Source organism: Bubalus bubalis, chromosome 7 (assembly GCF_019923935.1).
Source record: "Bubalus bubalis isolate 160015118507 breed Murrah chromosome 7, NDDB_SH_1, whole genome shotgun sequence".
Lineage (NCBI taxonomy): Eukaryota > Metazoa > Chordata > Mammalia > Artiodactyla > Bovidae > Bubalus > Bubalus bubalis.
The window spans coordinates 25,864,143-25,885,355 of record NC_059163.1 but is presented as its reverse complement, the minus strand read 5'-3'; the positions used below and the strand labels follow the sequence as shown (position 1 = coordinate 25,885,355).

The window sequence follows — 21,213 nt, the reverse complement described above, 5'->3', positions numbered from 1 at the left end:
ACTGGCCACTTGGGGCTTAACATTTTTCTCCGGCTCCCTGGGTGTGTGGAGGAAAAGTGTTAGGGAAATGGTGTTAGGGACTGGGGGGGGAGGGTGGATTTAAATGGACACACAAAAGGCTTGCCTCCAGCGCAGTGGAATCTAAACAATCTGAAATAGCTTGGACTCAAGCGTTGGCTTGTGCAAACGGAGCCAGGGCTGGTGCTCTGGGAGTTGCTCTCCTTCCAGCTACCCTAGGTCAGGAGGCAGCAGAAACTTGTCTCAGGAAACCACCTCCTTCAGTGAGTTCAAGTTTTTCACTTATTCACTAACAGATCCTGAATTACAGGTGGGTTCTTCTTCATAATGGTCAATGAGTCTTTCTCCCTGCTTGGTTGGAAAAATCTAGAATTCTGAGATTGGGAAGTACACCTTATTGCTTATTGTAGAAACACAGATAGGAGAGGGTGACAACCCCCACCAGTGCAGAGTGCCTGGGTGGGTGCAGGCTTAGACCTCTGCACTCAGCTGTGCTGCTCTGCGCCAGCTCCACAGTGAATTCTCATACCTTGTCCATGTTGGATTCGTTTATCCACCCTGCCCATGAACACCACCACACTCAACTTCTTGTTTTCCTCTTTTCTCCAGAGATGCACGTGCAGACCCGGGCCCTGCAGACACTGGCACCTCTAACTCATTCGGCCCAGAGCACCTCACCTCTGACCCCCAGCACAGAAAAGTAGTGTGGTCAGGAGGGGTTAAACCTCGGCTGAAGCACAGGTAAGAGGCACGGAGGACCTTGTTGAGTGGTCTTGAAGAGGGACTTGGCTACGGGAAGAGGGAATGAGGCTGAGGCTGGTCACAAATACAGATGAGAGAGAGAGGTGAGGAGGTCAGGCAGAAGCTCGGAATTCAGAAGGATAACCATCCTGATGACAGTTTCCAAACTAGGTTCTGAAGAAGCATCAGGTTCCTGGCAGGTAATCTGAGGGGTCCCTCAAATCATTTGATGCAAATATCTTTAAAAAAAAAAAAAAAAAAAAAAATTCACAGCTGTTTTTAAAACTGTAATTAAAAACACTCAAGGAGATGTACCAAGGTCCTACACTTTGGAAATGACTCATGTGTTACATTGTACAACAAGATGAATTCGTCTTTGAGCTGATACTCATTGAAAATTTCTCTAATTGAGAAATGTCCTGAGATTACAAAGTTGGCCTAATGAAAATGTGTAAGTACTTATCTGTGCTTCCTGTGTGCTTGGGCTTTGCGTACCTCATCAGATTCTCACCCCAGTGCTGTGAGGTTTGCACTGGTGTACAGGCATCTAGTTAGGAGGCGGTGTGTTCAAATTCAGACAGTTTGAGCTCACAGCCACTCCACTCAGCAGTTAGCATAACAGCCTACTTCATAGGACAGTTGTGGGGATTCAAGGAGATGAGATATTCAAAGCACTTAGCACAGAGCCTGCTCATTGTCAGGTGAAGTAAATATTAGGTGCTGGTTTATTGAGGATGTTCTCATTCTTATCCTTTTCATCACTGTCATGTAAGTGTGTGTGCCAGCATGAAAGGCAGTATAGTATAGTAAGATGGAGTCCATGGAATCAGTCTACCTGGAATTCACGTCTTAATTCTGCCATTTAATATATAATGCAGGGGCAAAGAGGATGGGGTGGGATGGATTGGGAGATTGGGCTTCCCAGGTGGTGCCTAGGGGTAAAGAACCTGCCCGTCAGCGAAGGAGACATAAGAGACATGGGTTCAATCCCTGGGTCGAGAAGATCCTCTGGAGGAGGGCATGGCAACCCACTCCAGTATTCTTGCCTGGAGAATCCCCATTGACAGAGGAGCGTGGTAGGCTACAGTCCATACGGTCACAAAGAATCAGACACAACTGAAGTGACTTTGCACGTGTGCACGCACGTATAAAATAGATAACTATTGAGAACCTACATGAGGAACTATACTCAGTCCTCTCTGGTGACCTAAATGGGAAGGAAATCCAAAAAAGGGGGGATATACGTATGTGTATAGCTGATTCACTTTGCTGTACAGCAGAAACTAACACAACATTGTAAAGCAACCATAAGCCATAAAAAAATATTCTATATATATAACTGCAGGCAAGTTATTTAAGTTCTGTTTCCAATATGTAAAATGTGTTTAATTACTAATCTTCTCCCTTCAGTTGCTGAGAGGATTGAAAGTGCTGATGCACATAAAACCCAGCCCCTCATAAGCACTCAGTAGATCAGTTATCATTGCTGTCAGTTATCCTGATTTAAGTTTGGGGGTGGTTCTTTCATGTAGACATGTGAGCTTGGATTATAAATAAACATAAATTTAGGTTTATTCAGTGACCCATTTTATGAATATGCAACTATACATAAAATATATTTTATATAATCAAACAATATTTGTATCTGATGTCTATATGAGGATTCTTTGTAAGGTTTTGTTTGAAAAAAAGATTCAAAAGCAGTTTGAACATACCAAATGAGGACAGGCCGAGATGTGCAGAGGCCTCCGTCTATGAGAGAAGCCGCTGGTGTAAGGTTAGCCCAGGGACAGCCCAAAGAAACAGAAGCCCCAGGGTTATCTCTATTCCCCTCAGCCTCCTAGGATCTTCAGAATGTAGAGGATCAGAGCCTTTTATTTCACGAGACTTCATGAGATGCGTAGGTTAATGTAGCATCAGTGCTGAAGGATTTCAGGCCAGAAAGTCGTAGTTAGGAAGTTACTGGCCTGAGCAGACAATGATCAAGACTTGAACTTAGCAAGAGGTGATGAGACAGATTTGAGATGAATTTAGGAGACATATCAAGAACAGGTGAGGGTGGGAGAAGAGATTAAAGAGTGTGACTCCTCTAAGTTTCTGCCACCGGACACTCACAGGTAATTGTGGGGCCTTTCAACAGGTAGATGAAGGCAGGTAGAACTGAGACTAAATAGGGGCTGAGAATGTGAACAGTGAGATCACACAGACCTGGGTTTGAGTTTGAAACAATTGAAGTGTTTCATAAAACAACCCTTAACAGCTGGATAAAACAGACAAACCTAAATGTATATCTAGGTGGTGTCCTAACCATGCAGAGACTGTGCTTATAACCATGAAGAGATTATCTTTGAAATAAGCTGGGGCTGCCCTCATCTTCATGGTCAAAACTGGCTCATGATGGTGGGTCTGTATGAAGGGAGACTGGAAGGGAGCAGATAGACTTTTTCCTTTTGAAAAGGTCATGCCTGCTCATGTCCTTTTGGCCAGAATTTTTACTCTACTTGTCCTCTAAGGATTTCACATGTGTATGTATCTTATCTCCACAGGTATATCATAAGCCCCTACAGTAGTCCACCCATATTCTTTCCTATGCTCTTAGATCTCTGCAACCCACGTTTTACTGATGTAGGACTGAACTTGGAAATTGGTCTGGCTCTCATCCAGTTTATTCAGATCTCAAATCCTGCCTGTTTTGCTTTTTACTTTTTATTTTGAAATAATTTTAGACTCACAGAAAAGCTGTGAAAATAGTACAGAGGTTTTCTATCCACCCATCACCCAGCTTTCTGTAATGTTAATATCTTTTAAAACCACAGTGTAAATACCAAAACTAAGGACTTAGTGTTGGTGTAGTACTTGTAACTACAGACTGTAACCCTTGATGGACTTTAGTCAGATATCACCTCCCCTACCCGTCCTCCCAGTGTCCTTTTTCCATCCAGGATCCCACATTGTCTTTAATTGTCATGTTCCTTTAGTCTTCTCGAATCCACAATACTTCCTCAGTCTTTCCTCATCTTTTATGACCTTGACACTTTGTGAAGAGTATGGACCCGTTGTTTTGTCAAATGTTTTCTATTTCGGTTTGTCTGGTGTTGTCTCATGGTTGGATAGAGGTTAAGCATTTTCGGCAAGAATACCACAGAAATGATGTGTCCTTTTTAGTGGGTCATTTCCAGTGTTACGTGGTATCAATATGTGTTATTACTGGTGATGTTAACCTTGGTTTCCTGGTTAAAGGTGAGGTCTCCTCACTGTAAAGTCATTGTTGATCTCCTTGCAGTTGACACATATCTTCAGTAGCAGGGAGGTAGTTTTGAGGCTCTGCAAAGATGGTTTCTCCTCAAACTATCTGCCACTGATTTTTAGCATCTGTCAATGGATATTGCCTGTGACAGTTATTATTGTAATGTTCTAAAGATGAGTCTGTTTCCTTCATTCCTTCTACCTTTATTAATTAGATGTCTTCTGTAAGGAAGAGCTCTCTTTTCCTCCATTTATTTATTTATTCGACTATCTGTATGAGTAAGAACTCCTTCATATTATTTTACTCTGTGGGTTATTTATTTTATTGCTCAACTTGTTCCAGCTTTGGCCATTAAGAGTTCTTTCAAGTTGGCTATGGTCTGTTGTTGTTCAGTCGCTCCGTCGTGTCTGACTCTTTGTGACCCCAGGGACTGCAGCACGCTGGGCTTCCCTGTCCTTCACTCTCTCCCAGAGTTTGCTCAAGTTCATGTCCATTGAGTCAGTGATGCTACCTAACCATCTCACCCTCTGCCACCCACTTCTCTTTCTGCCCTCAATCTTTGCCAACATCAGGGTCTTTTCCAGTGAGTTGGCTCTTCACATCAAGTGGCTAGAGTATTGGAGCTTCAGCTTCAGCATTAGTCCTTGCAATGAATATTCAGGGTTGATTCCTTTTAGGATTGATTGGTTTGATCTCTTTGCTAAGTCCTGTTTTGAAACAGGGGAAGGGGTGAAACACTGATGTCTTTAGAGAGAGCAGAAATGATGTGCTGATCATCTTAGGAGTCTACAGGTTTTGAGGTGGAAGGTTAGTAGTGGGCAGTGAGCAAGTCTAATTCTTGACAGGCTGTGGAAGCCTACACCAATTTGGAAATTGAAGAGGGCTGGGATCATGTCATGAGCCAATTCCAGGTCGAGGGGGTCATGGATATATATAGCTCCTTTTTCATGGAGAAATAGAAAGGATTTTCTTGCTTATTTATAAGAGAAATAACAAAAACTCCCTCCTTCCAGGTATATATAGGGACCCGCTAAATCATCAAGTTAGAGAGAAAGTGAAGCTCTTAGTGGTCCAGGGGTTAATATTCTCACAGATTCTGTCCTATTCTTTTCCTGGTTGGATCCCGAATTCTCTTGTCCAACCTGTCAGTAGGAATCCTATGATCTAACTTATCTTGGCAGAACTTCTACCTAAATTCTGTCAAGCCTCAGGCTAGAGTAGTCCAGTGAGTTAGTTCAAGAGACAAAATGTTCCAGCTTAAAACCCAAGATTTTCCAAGCCAGTGCTTTCTCCATAAATGTCTCGTCCCCTCCTCACCTTCCACCACCAGTCACCATCATCATTGTAATGACCGTCTCATCTAATTAGTAAGTGCTTACCAGTGAAAGTTCCCTGGTGGCTCAGAGGATAAAGCACCTGCCTGCCATGCGGGAGACCCAGGTTCGATTCCTGGGTTGGGAAGATCCCCTGGAGAAGGAAATGGCAACCCACTCCAGTATTCTTGCCTGGAGAATCCCATGGACAGAGGAGCCTGGCGGGCTACAGTCCACGGGGTCGCAAAGAGTCGGACACGACTGAGCGAGTTCACTTCACTTACCATACATGGTGATATGTGCTCTGTTGAGATGAATGGCCATAGAAACTCAGGCTTTGACTCTGTATTCCTTCTCATTTGGGCAGCAAGTTTAGCTCAGCAGGTACTTTACACTTCCATTGGCAGTGAGTTCTGTCCCCATCAGCGTGTCTAAGGAAACCTCAGTGGATGTTTGGTATAGGACCTCCTTCACTAGTCTCCCAAACTGTGGGAAGCTTAATGCCATTAACACGCATTTTTGCAGACAGTGGCATTTTTGGATGTGGAGGAGGGCTCGGGTTCAGAGAAGATCAATTAAAAAGGAAACTTCCTGAGTACAGTGTGATGCATTTTATCAGCAGATGGTTTTCCTTCCTTCTCTCCTCCTCCTGCCCACAGAATAGAATTCTGGCATTCCTGAGCTGCGTGCTGCTGTCTAAGATGCTGGTTCTTCTCAGAAGTTACTAAGGGTCAGTTTCTCTTCTTCCCTCTTAGAGAGCAGGAATTGAGTTTTAATTGGCAGTTTACAGAGGTGGCTGGAAATGAGTCCCTCCCACTTACATGAAGCTTAGTGAGTTCTGGGTGGTTCAAGCTGTCTGATGGAAGATGCTGGCATCATTGAGGAGCCGTGGCAGCCCCAGAAGAAGCAGAAAGAGCAGTAGCAGAGCGCAATGGCTTTTTATCCCACTCCTGAGTATGACGTGCAGGTGGCCAGAGGATTGTTATCTAGGATGTTTTTCTTTGCCACAAGGTAAGCCCACAGTTATGTTAGAGTGAGATTTAGAATCTTGCATTGCAGGATTCTCAGCTGACAAGCCTTTCACAGGTGTCTATTGATGTTGTGCTATATTGTATTAAGTTTAAGCCCATTTCTCTAAATTGTCATGTAAGTTCTCATTATTTGAGCACCTCTGATTATTCCATGTACTATCAATAGTCCTGTGTGGGAATTTTCAGTCATTCTCTCTCCAACATGTACAGTCACTGTATTTCTTATGATATATGTGTTTAGAGTGATTTTTATCTTTTTCAAGTTAGCAATTGCTTTGTGTTGTGTAACTTCGTGGTTTTGCTTCCCCATTTCCCCAGGGAATTTCAGAGTAATAATTTCTGTTTCTCACAAGGAATGGCTACTTATCTATGTACTTGTAACCAAGTTCTCTATTCTCTTTGCCAACGTTGTATAAAGAAAAGGAACCTGCAACTGTAGTCTCAGTTTTAAAGGAAAGGCGTAGTCTTCTCCTTTAACTTTGAGTTTGCATGAAAGGAGTGTTTATTGAGGTTGCTGAGTGGCCCTTATTGACATCCATCACAATGGAAGGCGTAAATATTTGACTATCGTTTCCTTTATTCACAATAATTCAAATTCAGCTTGTATCCTTATACAATCTTTGATTTGAAAATTTTATTCAGAGCTGTGCCAGTGCTTTGCCTCAGGGATGCTTCTACTTGAAAGAAAATATGATATGGCAAAGAACAGGTGGCTGCACCGGCTGTGGTCTTGTCCTGGATCTCAATGTGACTTGAATATTTATTTATTTTTATTATTGTACCATGTAAAAGGTAAAAAGGAAAATGAACTGCTTAGATTGTAAAGCACGTATAGAGAGAGAAGGATCCAGGGCTGGTTTTTCAAGTTTTATTTGGCATTCTTTCACTTAAAGGTGAATAAGAGAGAGCATTCTTCCAAGTTTTATTATTTTCTCCCCAGAGTGTCAGGTTATGTGTGAATGGTGGTAGCAATTAAATTCCTCCTTGTTGTAAAATTTATCGTGGAAATGTTAGCAAGTAGGAACTGAAGGGCTGGAGCAAGTGTTCATAAAGTTTTCAGCCTCTTTGCCTTAAAACTTTCATTATTCTCTTCATTCTAGTTTCAATAATATCTGAAAAATTTAATGAACATTCTTTCCTGGAATGATTTTAAAATATAGATCTTTCTTTTGACCATTGATTAAGGTTCTTATCTAAAATTAATGCTTTCTATTCTTTCGTTTCTTTTATTGTTGCCTTTAATTCCTCATTTGTGTCTTCTTCCTCTAAATGAAGAGAAACTGGTATAGAGAAGGAAAAAACCTAATACAATGCATAACACTTGCTCCAGAAGAGAATCATGTCTTCAGTGCTGGAGATTTGCGGAGCATTTCTTTCTTTTATTTTTTTAATTGAATGGTGTTTAGAAAAAAATCACTACCAAAAGATAAGGCTTCTACCTGACACACACCGAAAACACTCTTTCTTGTTTTGCCAAATGAAATTTAATTCATACTTTAGCACTGTATAAAAATGAATTAGCTTGCTTTTGAAATAGCTTGCTTGGTATTTGATGTAAAGGGTACCCTTTAAACATATTCTATGGCACAAAGAAGTAGTAGGGAAGAAAAAATTTAACTTGTAGTGTCTGCTATCTGAAGAAATCAGTAAAAACCAGTTCCTTCTTCCTTCCTCCAACAAAAAAAAGTCTAGTTCCAAGTTGAGAGTTGAGAAGAAGAAATTGTTGTTAATTAGAGCTTATGCTTATCTATTTATTCTATGCTATTATACTGTAGTTGTATTTGAAAGGCAAAGAAAAACAAAGATGAATGCTGTTACAGAACAAAGATCCTGTTAGTGCCAACCTCTGCCATCGCTTATAGGCAGACTGTGAAGTGTGGGAAGGAGAGTTGACTTCTGATTTCTCTGTAGATGTCAGAGTCGAGGGGAGGACGAAAGAAAGAGGACATAGTGAGAAAAGACATGTCAGCATTATCACCCACTGGTGACTAAGTGAAAAACACCGACCCACCCCCGTGGCCAGTCCCTCTTTTTTATGGTAATAGTTTTGTGTGGTCATCAATAACATTTAAGCTTAAAAATGTTTCAAAATGAAGGGTGAGAGGATGTTGGAACAGGTGTGGAAGAATGGGGTAAAGCTTCTTACAAGAAAAGATTCTGCTTTTACTTTTTATGCAAATTTTAGATGTTAGACTTCACTCTTACTTGTGATTCAGTTGCCAAAGCCAAAAGTCCCCAGGGCATATTATCAGGATGTGACATTTAAAAAGAACTTCTCTTTCCAGAAAGGACTGTGTGTTGCTATGGGGTTATATTACCTAACGCATACCTTTCTACCCACTGAGCCACTTTTTAAAGACACAGAGGTTAGGCAATTATGAAAGCCTTGGAAATGTTTGCTTGTTAGATTTTTCTTTGAATCCAAAAAATCTGAAGTATAGCTTTGAAGAGCCCAGTAGTCACAGAAACTAGAGGTGAGGGATGCTGAAAAGGGCTAAAGGATATCTCAAAAGCAGTGCCTTTGCCAAAGAACAATTACCACCCCCTTTTTTTTTTTTTTTTAACATTTTGGAAGATGATGGGTTTTGTGTTTGAGGTACATCATTTTCCCATAAACTGGAAATGCCTGAAAAGGCATTTTTGTTCAAATACAAATAATCTATTCTTCTATACTAAAGAAGATATGATCTCCTCTAAGAATCACTTGCACAGTGACATTTCATTATTCATGTTATTTGTCTCCCCTTTAAAGCATAAAAGGAGCAATTTAGCAATAACTACCAAATTGCAGTGGCTCAGTGGTAAAGAATCCACCTGCCAATGCAGGAGCTGCAGGAGACACAGGTTCGATCCCTGGGGCGGAAAGGTCCACTGGGGCAGAAAGGTCCACTGGCATAGGAAATGGCAGCCCACCCCAGTATTCTTGCCTGGCAGAGGCGTCTGGTGGGCTACAGTCTATAAGGTCGCAAAGAGTCGGCATGACTGAGCAACTAAAACGCAGCAGCAGAGCACCACATAACTTTCCTATTGTGAAGGGAGCGAAAGAGATCTGTTTCTATTTGTTTGTATTTGCATAACAAATCACTAGAAAAGATAGATAAGGAATTAACCACAGAGATTAGATGGAGGGAGACGAGAAATGGGTGGAGAGGGCTGGGAGGAAGAGTAAGACTTCATAAGTGTCCTACATCATAGAGTATAAAGGTTACGTGAGAAAATATGTCAAGGCCCAGAATGATACTTGGCACTCAGTTGGCACTGAAGTATTTTTTGAGTGAATGAGTAATACTCTGATGCTGTTTAATATTTTTTCTCCCATTCAAGGCTACCCAGTAGGATTATAAACTCCTTGAGGCCATATGTGACCTCCCTGAGGTCCAGTTGTACTACATTAAGGTGGTGGTGCTGTTCAGTCGCTCAGTCGTGTCCAACTCTTTGCGACCCCAAAGAGGGGTCTGCAGCACTCCAGGCTTCCCTGGTCCTTCACTGTCTCCCAGAGTTTGCTCAAATTCATGTCCATTGAGTTGGCGATGCCATCCAACCATCTTACCTTCTGTCGCCCTCTTTGTTTTTTCCCAGTGAGTCGGCTCTTCACATCAGGTGGCCAAAGTATTGGAGCTTCAGCATCAGTCCTTGCAATGAATATTCAGGATTCATTTCCTTTAGGATTTACTGGTTTAGTCTCCTTGCAGTCCAAGGGACCCTCAAGAGTCTTCTCCAGCACCACAGTTTGAAAGCATCATTCTTTGGCGCTCAGCCTTCTTTATGATCTAGCTCTTGCATCCATACATGACTATTGGAAAAACCATAGCTTTGACAAGACAGACCTTTGTCAGCAAAGTGATGTCTCTGCTTTTGAATACACTGTCTAGGTTTGTCATAACTTTTCTCCCAAGGAACAATCGTCTTTTGATTTCATGGCTGCAATCACCATCTGTAGTGATTTTGGAGCCCAAGAAAATAAAATCTGCCACTGTATCCATTGTTTCCCCATCTATTTGCCATGAAGTGATGGGACTGGATTCCATGATCTTAGTTTTTTGAACATTAAGTTTCAAGCAAGTTTTTTCACTCTCCTCTTTTACCTTCATCAAGAGACTATTTAGTTCCTCTTTACTTTCTGCCATCTGTGTATCTGAGGTTATTGATATTTCTCCCAGCAATCTTGATTCCAGCTTGTGCTTCATCCAGGCTGGCATTTTGTGTGATGTACTCTGCATATAAGTTAAATAAGCAGAAGCAGGGTGACAATATACAGCCTTGATGTACTCCTTTCCCAATTTGGAACCAGTCCATTGTTTTATGTCTGGTTCTGACAATTGCTTCTTGACCAGCATACAGGTTTCTCTGGAGGCAGGTTAGGTGGCCTGGTATCCCCATCTCTTGAAGAATTTTCCACAGTTTGTTGTGATCCCCACAGTCAAAGACTTTAGCATAGTCAATTAAGCAGAAGTGGATGTTTTTCTGGAATTCTCTTTTTCTATGGTCCAGTGGATATTGGCAATTTGATCTCTGGTTCCTCTGCTTTTTCTAAATCCAGCTTGTACTTCTGGAAGTTCTCGGCTCACATACTGTTGAAGCCTGGCTTGAAGGATTTTGAGCGTTACCTTGCTAGCATACGAAAAGAGGGAAACTGTGTGTTAGTTTGAGCATTCTTTGGCATTGCCCTTCTTCAGGATTTTAATGAAAACTGACCTTTTCCAGTCCTGTGGCCACTGCTGAGTTTTTCAAATTTGCTGGCATATAGAGTGCAGCACTTTAACAACATCATCTTTTAGGATTTGAATAGCTCAGCTGGAATTCCATAATCTCAACTAGCTTTGTTCCTAGTAATGCTTCCTAAGGCCCACTTGACTTCACACTCCGGAATGACCACATCATCGTTGTTATCTGGATCATTAAGCCCTTTTTTGAGTTGTTCTATGTATCCTTGCCACCTCTTCTTAATCTCTTCTGCTTCTGTTAGGTCCTTGCTGTTTCTGTCCTTTATTGTACCCATCTTTGCATGGAATGTTCCCTTGGTATCTCTTATTTTCTTGAAGCGATCCCTAGTCTTTCCCATTCTGTTGTTTTCTTCTATTTCTTTGCATTGTTCACTTAAGAAGGCTTTCTTATCTCTCCTTGCTGTTCTTTGGAATTCTTCATTCAGTTGGGTAATTCTTTCCCTTTCTCCTTTGCCTTTCACTTCTCTTCTTTTCTCAGCTATTTGTAAGGCCTCCTCAGACAACCTCTTTTCCTTCTTGCATTTCTTTTTCTTTGGGATAGTTTTGGTCACTGCCTCCTGTACAGTGTTACAAATCTCTGTCCATAGTTCTTCAGGCACTCTATCAGATCTAATCCTTTGAATCTATTTGTCACTTCCACTGTATAATCATAAGGGATTTGATTTAGGTCATACCTGAATGGCCTCGTGGTTTCCCCTACTTTCTTCAATTTAAGTCTGAATTAAATTGAACGAAAACCACAGTCCCAGCAAGGTAGAAGGCACATGAAAGGAGATGAGTGAACACTGCTCGAGAGACATGAACTAGTTTATTGTAAATTTCTCCGAAACACGCTTTGCATTCAAATCTCTCTGTGTGTTAGGACAAAATCATCTAAGAAGGACATTATGTCACTTGTCTAGTTCCAGTTTCATCAGCCTACCCATCCCACGCACTGAAGCTTCCTTGTTTGTGGTTAGGAATGCAACACAAGGGCTTTGTTTAAATTACACCCACACACAAAACTTAGTTTGCTCAATTTTAAAATTAAATGGTCCTCTGACTCTTATTGATATGCTCATGATGTAATGTGCTTTAGGAAAATATTTGCTTATCTTCTTTAAGATCAAAGTGATCCTAAAAGGTAAAGCATGCTGTGCTCTTTAGGAATGCTTATTAAATTACTTGCATCTTGAAAAGGTCAATAAACAGCTGTTTGACTTTTTTGGTTATCTCCAGGTACAGTGAATTTTATTTTAAAAATGAGTTCTTAATACTTGGCTTTTTAATAGGTAACACATGTACATGGTATACAATTCAAAAGTTACAAAAGGAAATACCTGAAAAATAAATGTTTCTCCCCAGAGGCAGTCAATGATTGGTTCTAGTTTCTCAAGAATTCTTCCAGAAATATTCTTTACATTAATAAACAGAAGTATGTTTTCCCCCATGTTCAGCAGCATACTGTATGCACAGTTTTGTGTCTTAATTTTGTCCTTTTACCATATATTTTGGAGCTATTTCCAAGTCAACATGTATAGAACTGCTCAGTTCTTTTAATGGCTTCATGCATCTTCCATTGTATGGAGGTACCACACTGACTTAACTGGTCTGCTGTTGATGAGCATTTAGGTTGTGTTTCAGTCTTTTGATGAATATGTTACTTAAAAATTGTCTTGCTGAATGTTACCAAATTGCTCTTTATTCAGACTCTGAATGTTGGTGGGCTGTATTTTGGTCATCTTTTTCAGTGTTCTTTTTCCTCATGTCATCTCTAAATTGCATATTTTGGAAGACTATTGTAAAACAGATTTGTCTCTGAAACCTCCCAACATATGTTCTGCATCCAAATGAAAGGGCTGTGTTTTTCAGGACCTATTGATTTGTTTGTTTCACAAGCATCCTGTTCTTAATGTGTTACAACTGTGATGAAATCTACGCATCCTCCCCACACACACTTCCACCCCTGAAAGTGAAAGTTGCTCAGTCCTGTCCAACTCTTTGTGATCCCATGGACTATACTGTCCATGGAATTCTCCAGGCCAGAATACTGGAGTGGGTAGCCTTCCCCTTCTCCAGGGGATCTTCCCAACCCAGGGATCAAATCCAGGTCTCCCACACTGCAGGTGGATTCTTTACCAGCTGAGCCACAAGGGAAACTCCCACCCCTAATCCAAGGCAAACAGTCAACCTCTGGAGTCTACTCTGGAGAAGCATCTTCCCAAGTTGAGTATCCTGTCTTGGCATTGCAAGTCTTGGGCACTTTATCTTTACTGTAAGAATTATTTCTTTACAGTTTATTATTTATTAGAGAAATACTTCATTTGGTTCCCCCACCAGAGTGTAAGCTTAAGAGCAGAGAACATATCTTAGTTATTAAATCTTTTCAATATCATTAGTTCAGTTTCAGCACTTCAGTCCTTACCTGTCATGCCCCTTGATCCCCACCCACCGCATCGAGCCTCTCACTCGTCCCTCTAGAGGACAGTGGGTGTGAAGTTCAGTCCTTTCAGCTGTCCTCCTGCCCTCTTTCATATGAGCACCGCCTGACCTCCTCCTTTCTCATCCCAGTGGATCTGGCTTCTCTTCCACATGAAGTCATGCCTTTCATGTCCTTCACGCCCTTCGTGTGCTCTGGAATGCTGTCCTTTCCTATTTCCTCATGAGTCTTAAGGAGCGGCAGCCTCTCTTCAGCTGCACATACATCCATTCCCTGTCTCATATAGACTTGCTCGTACTTCTCATCAGTTACAATAAAACAGCAAGAACACTCCCTGGCCCCCTCTAGCCTTCTAGCTGTTCTGTTCAGTCGCATCTGACCCTTTGTAACTCATGGACTGTAGCCTGCCAGGCTCCACTGTCCGTGGGATTCTCCAGGCAAGAATCCTGGAGTGAGTAGCCATTCCCTTCTCCAGGGGATCTTCCCAACCAGGGATCGAACCCATGTCTCTTGCATTGACTCTGAGCCACTAAGGAAGCCCCAGCCTTCTAGCTACTACCCTCTTTATCTATTTTAGAGCCAAGTTCTTTAAAGAATTACCTCCCCTTGCTATCTCCGTTTTCTCTCTCCCTCACCTGTTCAGTTCAGTTCAGTTCAGTCGCTCAGTCGTGTCCAACTCTTTGCAACCCCATGAATCGCAGCACGCCAGGCCTCCCTGTCCATCACCAACTCTCGGAGTTCACTCAGACTCACGTCCATCGAGTCAGTGATGCCATCCAGCCATCTCATCCTCTGTCGTCCCCTTCTCCTCCTGCCCCCAATCCCTCCCAGCATCAGAGTCTTTTCCAATGAATCAGCTCTTCGCATGAGGTGGCCAAAGTATTGGAGTTTCAGCCTCAGCATCAGTCCTTCAATAAACACCCAGGACTGATCTCCTTTAGGATTGATTGGATCTCCTTACGGTCCAAGGGACTCTCAAGAGTCTTCTCCAACACCATAGTTCAAAAGCATCAATTCTTCGGCGCTCAGCCTTCTTCACAGTCCAACTCTCACATCCATAAATGACCACTGGAAAACCATAGCCTTGACTAGACAGACCTTTGTTGGCAAAGTAATGTCTCTGCTTTTTAATATGCTATCTAGGTTGGTCATAACTTTCCTTCCAAGGAGTAAGTGTCTTTTAATTTCATGGCTGCAGTTACCATCTGCAGTGTTTTGGAGCCCAAAAAAATAAAGTCTGACACTGTTTCCACTGTTTCTCCATCTATTTCTCATGAAGTGATGCCATGATCTTCATTTTCTGAATGTTGAGCTTTAAGCCAACTTTTTCACTGTCCTCTTTCACTTTCATCAAGAGGTTTTTTAGTTCCTCTTCACTTTCTGCCATAAGGGTGGTGTCATCTGCATATGTGAGGTTATTTATATTTCTCCTGGCACTCTTGATTCCAGCTAGTGCTTCTTCCAGCCCAGCGTTTCTCATGATGTACTCTGCATAGAAGTTAAATAAGCAGGGTGACAATATGCAGCCTTGACGGACTCCTTCACTCACCTCTTACCTGATCCTACTCAGGCCTCTTCCCTGTCATTCCATCGCAGAGACTTATCAGCCATCAAGTCGAGTGCACTTGCAGGCACCAGCATCAGACAGGCCTCTCTCTAGCAGTTGGAATGCTTGGCAGTTCCTTGCTCTCTGCACTGTCTCCCCAGGGGATTCTGTGAAACTCCCACGCCCTCCTGGTTTTCCTCCTGCTCCTCTGGAAGCCTCTTGATAGCCCCCTCCAGCCCCCTTCCACCCCCAAATTGGGACAGTTCTCAGAGACCTATCTTTAAAGGACTTCCTTTCAGTCTCCTAGGCGCTCTGCCCAAGCAGCTCATCTTTTCTCAAAGGCCATGTGTTTCGTGCCTCCTCCATTTCTACCTTTAGCGCAGACGCCAGTCCTGTAGCTGCCACTGCCTCCTGTCCCCACTGCAACCCCGCAGGCACCTCACATTGCACACCCCACTGTCTCCCTCCTTCCGCGCTCTGTTCCCGCCCCTCATCTCACAGTTCTTTATATAGGTGAGGAATATTACCATTCTAGCTCAGGCTACAGACGCAAAGGCCATCCTTCCTACTGGACTGTACTCTTCTGTGCCAGCCACATCCAGGTGCTCACTAGGCTGGGCATTAGATCTGTTGTCTGTTTAAGTTCACTGCTCCTGCCTTAGTGCTGGGTCTTTATTTAATCTCTTACCTTGGCCAGTCCAACAGCCTCCAGTCTTCTCTCTCAAATTTATTGTCATTATTGGCAGTATCTTCCTGAAACTCAAATTTGAACATGGCCCTGCTTGGCTCAGGTTCTTCAGTGGCCTCCAGTTCCATAGGGTACTGTCTGTTGCCTTCAGTGAGGCCAGCTGAGATCTGGATCCTCTTCATCTTCATCTGCTGCCTCCCCCTCACTCATCATCTAGTCTCCACTTATGTAAGCTGTTTGTACCACGTTCTTCTGTATTTTCATGCATCTGCCATGCTGTCTCTTCTACCTGGATGTGCTTCCCTTCCATTTCCCATCCCCTTCCATCTGGAGAAATCGTTCATGGCTTAGTTAACTGTGAAACCCCCAGTGACTCCCTCTCCTGAGTTCACCGAGCACCTTGTACACATCTCTATTAGGGACTCCATCTCAGTGTATTACAGTGCTCTGCTTGGCTGTCTCTTCTACTACTCTGTGAGCTATTTGGGTCTAATGATACTTTGTAACCTGAGTGCCAGCATAATGGCTGTCATTAGAAAGTGTCTGTGGATGCCCTTCGAATGAAAGGGAAGGAAACTGAAGAGCGGTCTGGACAGCTTAGATTGAAAACAGCAGTTCCCAAGCTTTTTGGCACCAGGGACCAGTTTTGTGGAAGACAGTTTTTCCCCAAATAATTGGGGGTCGGGGATGGTTTCAGGATGATTCCAGCACATTGCATTTATTGCATACTTTATTTCTATGACTATTCCATTGTGATACATAGTGAAATAATTGCACAGCTCACCGTAATGCAGAATCAGACTGTAATGCAAGCAGTGGGGAGCAGCTGTAAACACAGGTGAAGCTTCGCTTCTTCACATGCCGCTCACCACCTGCCATATGGCCTGGCTCCTAACAGGTCACGGACCAGTAACCAGTCCATGGCCTGGGGGCCTGGGACCCCTGATTTAAAAGAGAGCCTACTGTTGTCTTTAAAAGCACATAGAGAATTTTTTTTTCACTTAATCTAGATGAGACAGTTCCACTGATCTTCATTGTTCTCTGCACAGCCGCCTTTCCTGCTTCAGAGTCTGATTCAGAACTTTCAGCAAGATGTCTGCTCCTTCCTGAAGGAGGTATACCAGCTGATATTAAGCCTGGGTAGCTGCATGCCACTTCAGGGCACCTCCTCTCTTCTCGCCATTGAGATTTCAGTCTAGAAATCCCTGAAGTCAGTGGTAAACATCTTACTTTTTTTTTTGTCAAAAAATAAAGTTCAGCCACTCTCTGACTCTGAACTTGTACAATAGTGTAATCCTCCCTACCAAATTCAACCTCCAGCCTTGCAGTCTGAAGAACACCCACTTCTCCCCTTCAGCTTTGTCAGTTCGGTGTGTACTTAGGGCATATCTTGGCCATTGTGAGTAATGCTGCAGTGAACACGGGAGTACAGATACCCCTTTAAGATCCTCATTTCAGTTTCTTTGGATAAACACCCAGTCGTGGGATTGCTGGATCCTATCGTAACTCTATTTTAAATTTTTTTAAGGAAACGCCGTACTGTTTTCCATAGTGGCTGCACCAGTTTGCACTCTCAACAGGGCACAAGGGTTTATGCAGGAATTCTTTAAGTTTGCAATAGTTGTATGTAACTGAAATCATGTCAAAATGAAAAGGAAAATAAAAATAATAATAAAGCAGAAAAAAAAAACAATGGTTAGTAAGAGAAATGAACAGTAAGATGTTTTCCAGTATTTACTCGACTGTGTTCCATCTCTGAGACACAGCAGTCTCTGCTTCCGAGTCCATAAATCTCACTGGTGAAGAGATCAGTGGAGACTGCTCCTAACGCAAGGGTTCATGTGCTGTGTCTCCCCAGACGCACTGAACCTGCAGGCCGGCCTCACTCTTGGCACTCGACCAAACTTGGGGAGAACCAACCCGATGCCAGCATGATGCAGATATCTCAGGGCACGATTGGCACGCCTTGGCCCCAGAGCTACCATTCCAGGTAAGTGACCACAGCTGAGACCTGGGGTTGGGGGTGGGGTTTGCTTTCAAATGCTCTGTTCCCAGAAAGGATTGTTTTCTTTTACTCACCCCAAGTATTAAGTCTCTCTACCCACTATCCGCATCGTCTTAAAAGCCCTGACGCTCATATGAGTCATCACCTTCTGGGCTAGACTAGCGTGGAGAGAGGCCAGGGTTATTTTGAACAATGACTAGCCATTTGAGATATTTATGGGGTTTATTGATCCTCAATCAGACATTTCTCAATTACACACCATAGCACTATAGCAGAAAAACTCACGGCTCCCTCCCTTGATGCTTCACATCCTTTTAGTCAAATAGGTATCTATTTTTTACCTGAATGGTTTTATTCAGTATTTGAACTTCCCACTTGGTTTTTCTCTCTCTGTTAAAGCCAGTTATCCAACTTAGCTCCAATCAAAGCAGTTAACACACTGAGGACTGTTCAGTATGTACATCATCTCATGCGGTCCTTCGTATGCACCTTTGAAACAGATATAGTCTTCTTGACTCCATTTCATAGGACAGGACGTTGAAGCTGGAGAGATGGGTTTGTCCAGGCTCAAACATCTGCTCAGTACCTGAGTCATGAATCAAATCCAAGCCAGGTTTCAAAGCCACTGCCCATAACCTCATACACTTCCTCTATACTAGCTGTATGAGTCATCTTTCTTCTGCTTGTCTTATTGCTCCAGCAGTCAAGGTCCAGTCTGGAAAAAGAGCCATCACGAGTGATGCAGGAGAAGGGATTTATTACAGTAATCAGGCCTGACACAATTGAAGGGGACTGAGGAGAAGGGAGCCAAGCTTGACCCGCCCCCTGCCCCAGACCTATTAAAGAATGAAGTCAGGACACCCCTGCATTTACTACAGACTTGGAGCCATGCAAATTGGAGTCCATCTTCTGAAGCCAGGGAGGCAGGCCCTGTTGCTTACCACTTTTTGGAAGTACTTGGATATAGGTTATAGTAGGGAGGCAGGAGGGCTTCCCAGGTGGTGCCAGTGGTAAACAATCCACCTGCCAATGCAGGAGACACAGAATACTCGGATTCAGTTCCTGGGTTGGGAAGATCCCCTGCAGAAGGAAGTGGCAACCCACTCCAGTATTCTTGCCTGGATAATTCCATGGACAGGGAATTTGGTAGGCTATAGTCCATGGGATCATAAAGAGTCGGACACAACTGAGTGGCCAGGCACAAAATGCTGGTCAGTATTAGGGAGGGGAGGATGTTGCTGGAAGGATTACTTAACAAACAGATGGTGGCTACACATTTGGTGAGGCCAAGACTCAGAATCCCCATGACCCACGTCTGCTCAGATCAAGGGCCAAATAAATCCTAGAGCTCTGACTGGTGGGCATGGCCTGTTAGGATACTTTTTGATCGCCCTCCTTGTTACAGACATTCCTTTCCCTTGCCCACAGTGCTCCCCGTAACCCTGAAAAAATTTCACCATCTGAGCCCTGTGTGCTCCAGGAACACAGCCCCAGCAGGGCTCACGTGGAGGCACAGTGCTTTTGCTCTGTGGGCATGGCCGTGTTACAGGCTTTTAGAAGGTTAGATACGGGGGCCCAACTGTGGAAGGGACACCAGATGGTGAGGTACTTGGGCTTATAAATCAGACCTCAGTTTCAATCTCAGTTTCATTACCTCCTGCATAAGGTTGAGCAAAGCGCTTAACCGCTTTGATCTTGGTTTCTTTGTCTGTAAAATGAAATTAATAATATATATCTCATTGGATCATAGTGAGGATTAAACAAAGTAAGATGTAAGACAGTGTAGTTCCTGGAACATAGTGAGCACTCAGTAATTATGAAAAGTAATTATAATAATTAAGGCTGAAAACTTGTCAGAGACACAGTGAAACATAATAATGAACGAGGTTAATGGCATGAACCAGTACACATTTATAAAATGCAGGAGTATTAACAGGGTACCCCTCCTAACCACTAACCTTTGTTGATGTTCAGTTGCTAAGTTGTGTCCCACTGTTTGCGACTGCATGTCAGACCCCATATTGGAGCCTGCCAAGCTCCTCTGTCCATGGAATTCTCCAGGCAAGAATTCTGGAGTGGGTAGCCATTCCCTTCTCCAAGGGATCTTCCCAAACCAGGGATCAAACCCAGGTCTCCTGCATTGCAGGCGGATTATTTACCACTGAGCCAGCAGGGAAGCCCATTAGCCTTAGGAGGCCCTTAAATCTGAAGTCATACTGTGACCTAAATATACACTGGGCTAAAGGCAGAAATAAGACAATTGCAATTGGTGCCTAGAATCACTGCCCACAGTAACTATGGTGAGCTCCCAGAGGCCCCAGGAGAGTGGCAGTGTTGACATCAGAAGTGCAATACTCTACAGGCTCTGCTTTTCCACTTGCTGTTTCTTCCTCATCCCACCCTCCAGAGGGTGCCTGCACTGGACCTACCACTCTGCCCTCTAATGCAAGCTTCGGAGCAGCCTTCCCTGACACAATGACTGTCAACACAAAAGCTCTGGGTGGGGGTACAGGAGGAGAAAGGAAAGCTTGGGTTACCCCAAAATGACACATACATGTGGATTTTCTTCTACCCCAGCTCAAAGCATCCTGTGGTCTGTTCATTCCATGCCTTGGGTTCGCAGCTCTGAGTTCTGCTCATAAGGGCTGCCCTTTGGCAGCTGTAGCTGGAGAAGCTCTCCTGGTACATTTCTGAGGGGCACAGTGGCATCTAGTGGTCTGGTGGGCAGCATCCCCGTGACAGCGTTCCCACAGCCTCAGTCCTAAATATGTGGATCTGTTTCTCATTAATAAGCAGGAAAAGGAGAGGGAGTTCAAGGGATGGGGAGGGGCAGGAGAGAGGGAGAGAGACGTTCAAAGAGACGGAAGATATGTAATTTTCACTGCCTGCAAACTGGCTCAGATCTGGAATTTCACTGCAACTGTGTTCCAGCTGCTTTCTCTCAGACCCTTGTCACTGTCCTTCTGCTGTCCTACAGAAATCTCGCAAAGCATATAGTACTTTAGGAAAAACCTCCAAAAAATCCTGTAGTCTAGTCCCCTCCCGAGAGGCTGAAATAACACCATCAGAATACTAAAGAACCAGTACATGCTCATTGATTCATTCCTCTAACAAATATGTATGGAATACCTACTATGTCTGAGATAATTTTTAGTTATTGAGAGTGCAAGACTGAGCAAGACATCAAAAAGTAGTATTTATTGTTTCCCCAGGTATGTTTCATGGAATGATAATCCATTAGATGCTCCTTGGGGAGAACTGTCTAGGGTCATGTAAGTTTAGAAATCACTGCTTGGGACTTCCCTGGTGATCCAGTGGTTAAGACTTCGCCTGCTAGCGCAGGAGTGCGGGTTTAACCCCTGGTCAGAGAACATGTGGGATATTACCCACATGCCTTGTGGCCAAAAAATCAAAATACAAAGCAGAAACAATATTGTAACAAATTCAATAAAGACTTTAAAAGTGGTCTACATTAAAAAAA

The 21,213-nt window shown here is 43.2% G+C and overlaps 1 protein-coding gene and 1 non-coding gene across 7 annotated transcripts in view; both read left to right on the top strand.

Annotated features, from left to right (window-relative positions):
- The window catches only part of SHROOM3 (shroom family member 3), a 335,191-nt gene that overhangs the window by 276,698 nt on the left and 37,280 nt on the right, over positions 1 to 21,213 (top strand). For 5 of the 6 annotated variants that reach the window (XM_044945747.2, XM_044945752.2, XM_044945748.2 and 2 more), the window contains 2 exons: positions 628 to 759; positions 17,586 to 17,717. In XM_044945747.2, coding sequence (XP_044801682.2) covers positions 628 to 759; positions 17,586 to 17,717 — 264 coding nt within the window. Of the gene's footprint in view, positions 1 to 627; positions 760 to 6,095; positions 6,331 to 17,585; positions 17,718 to 21,213 lie in introns of those variants that run through there. The other variant, XM_044945749.2, reaches the window with a different exon arrangement.
- Positions 5,396 to 5,467, top strand: TRNAG-GCC. The gene has a single exon. It is a non-coding gene; the product is annotated as a tRNA-Gly (tRNA).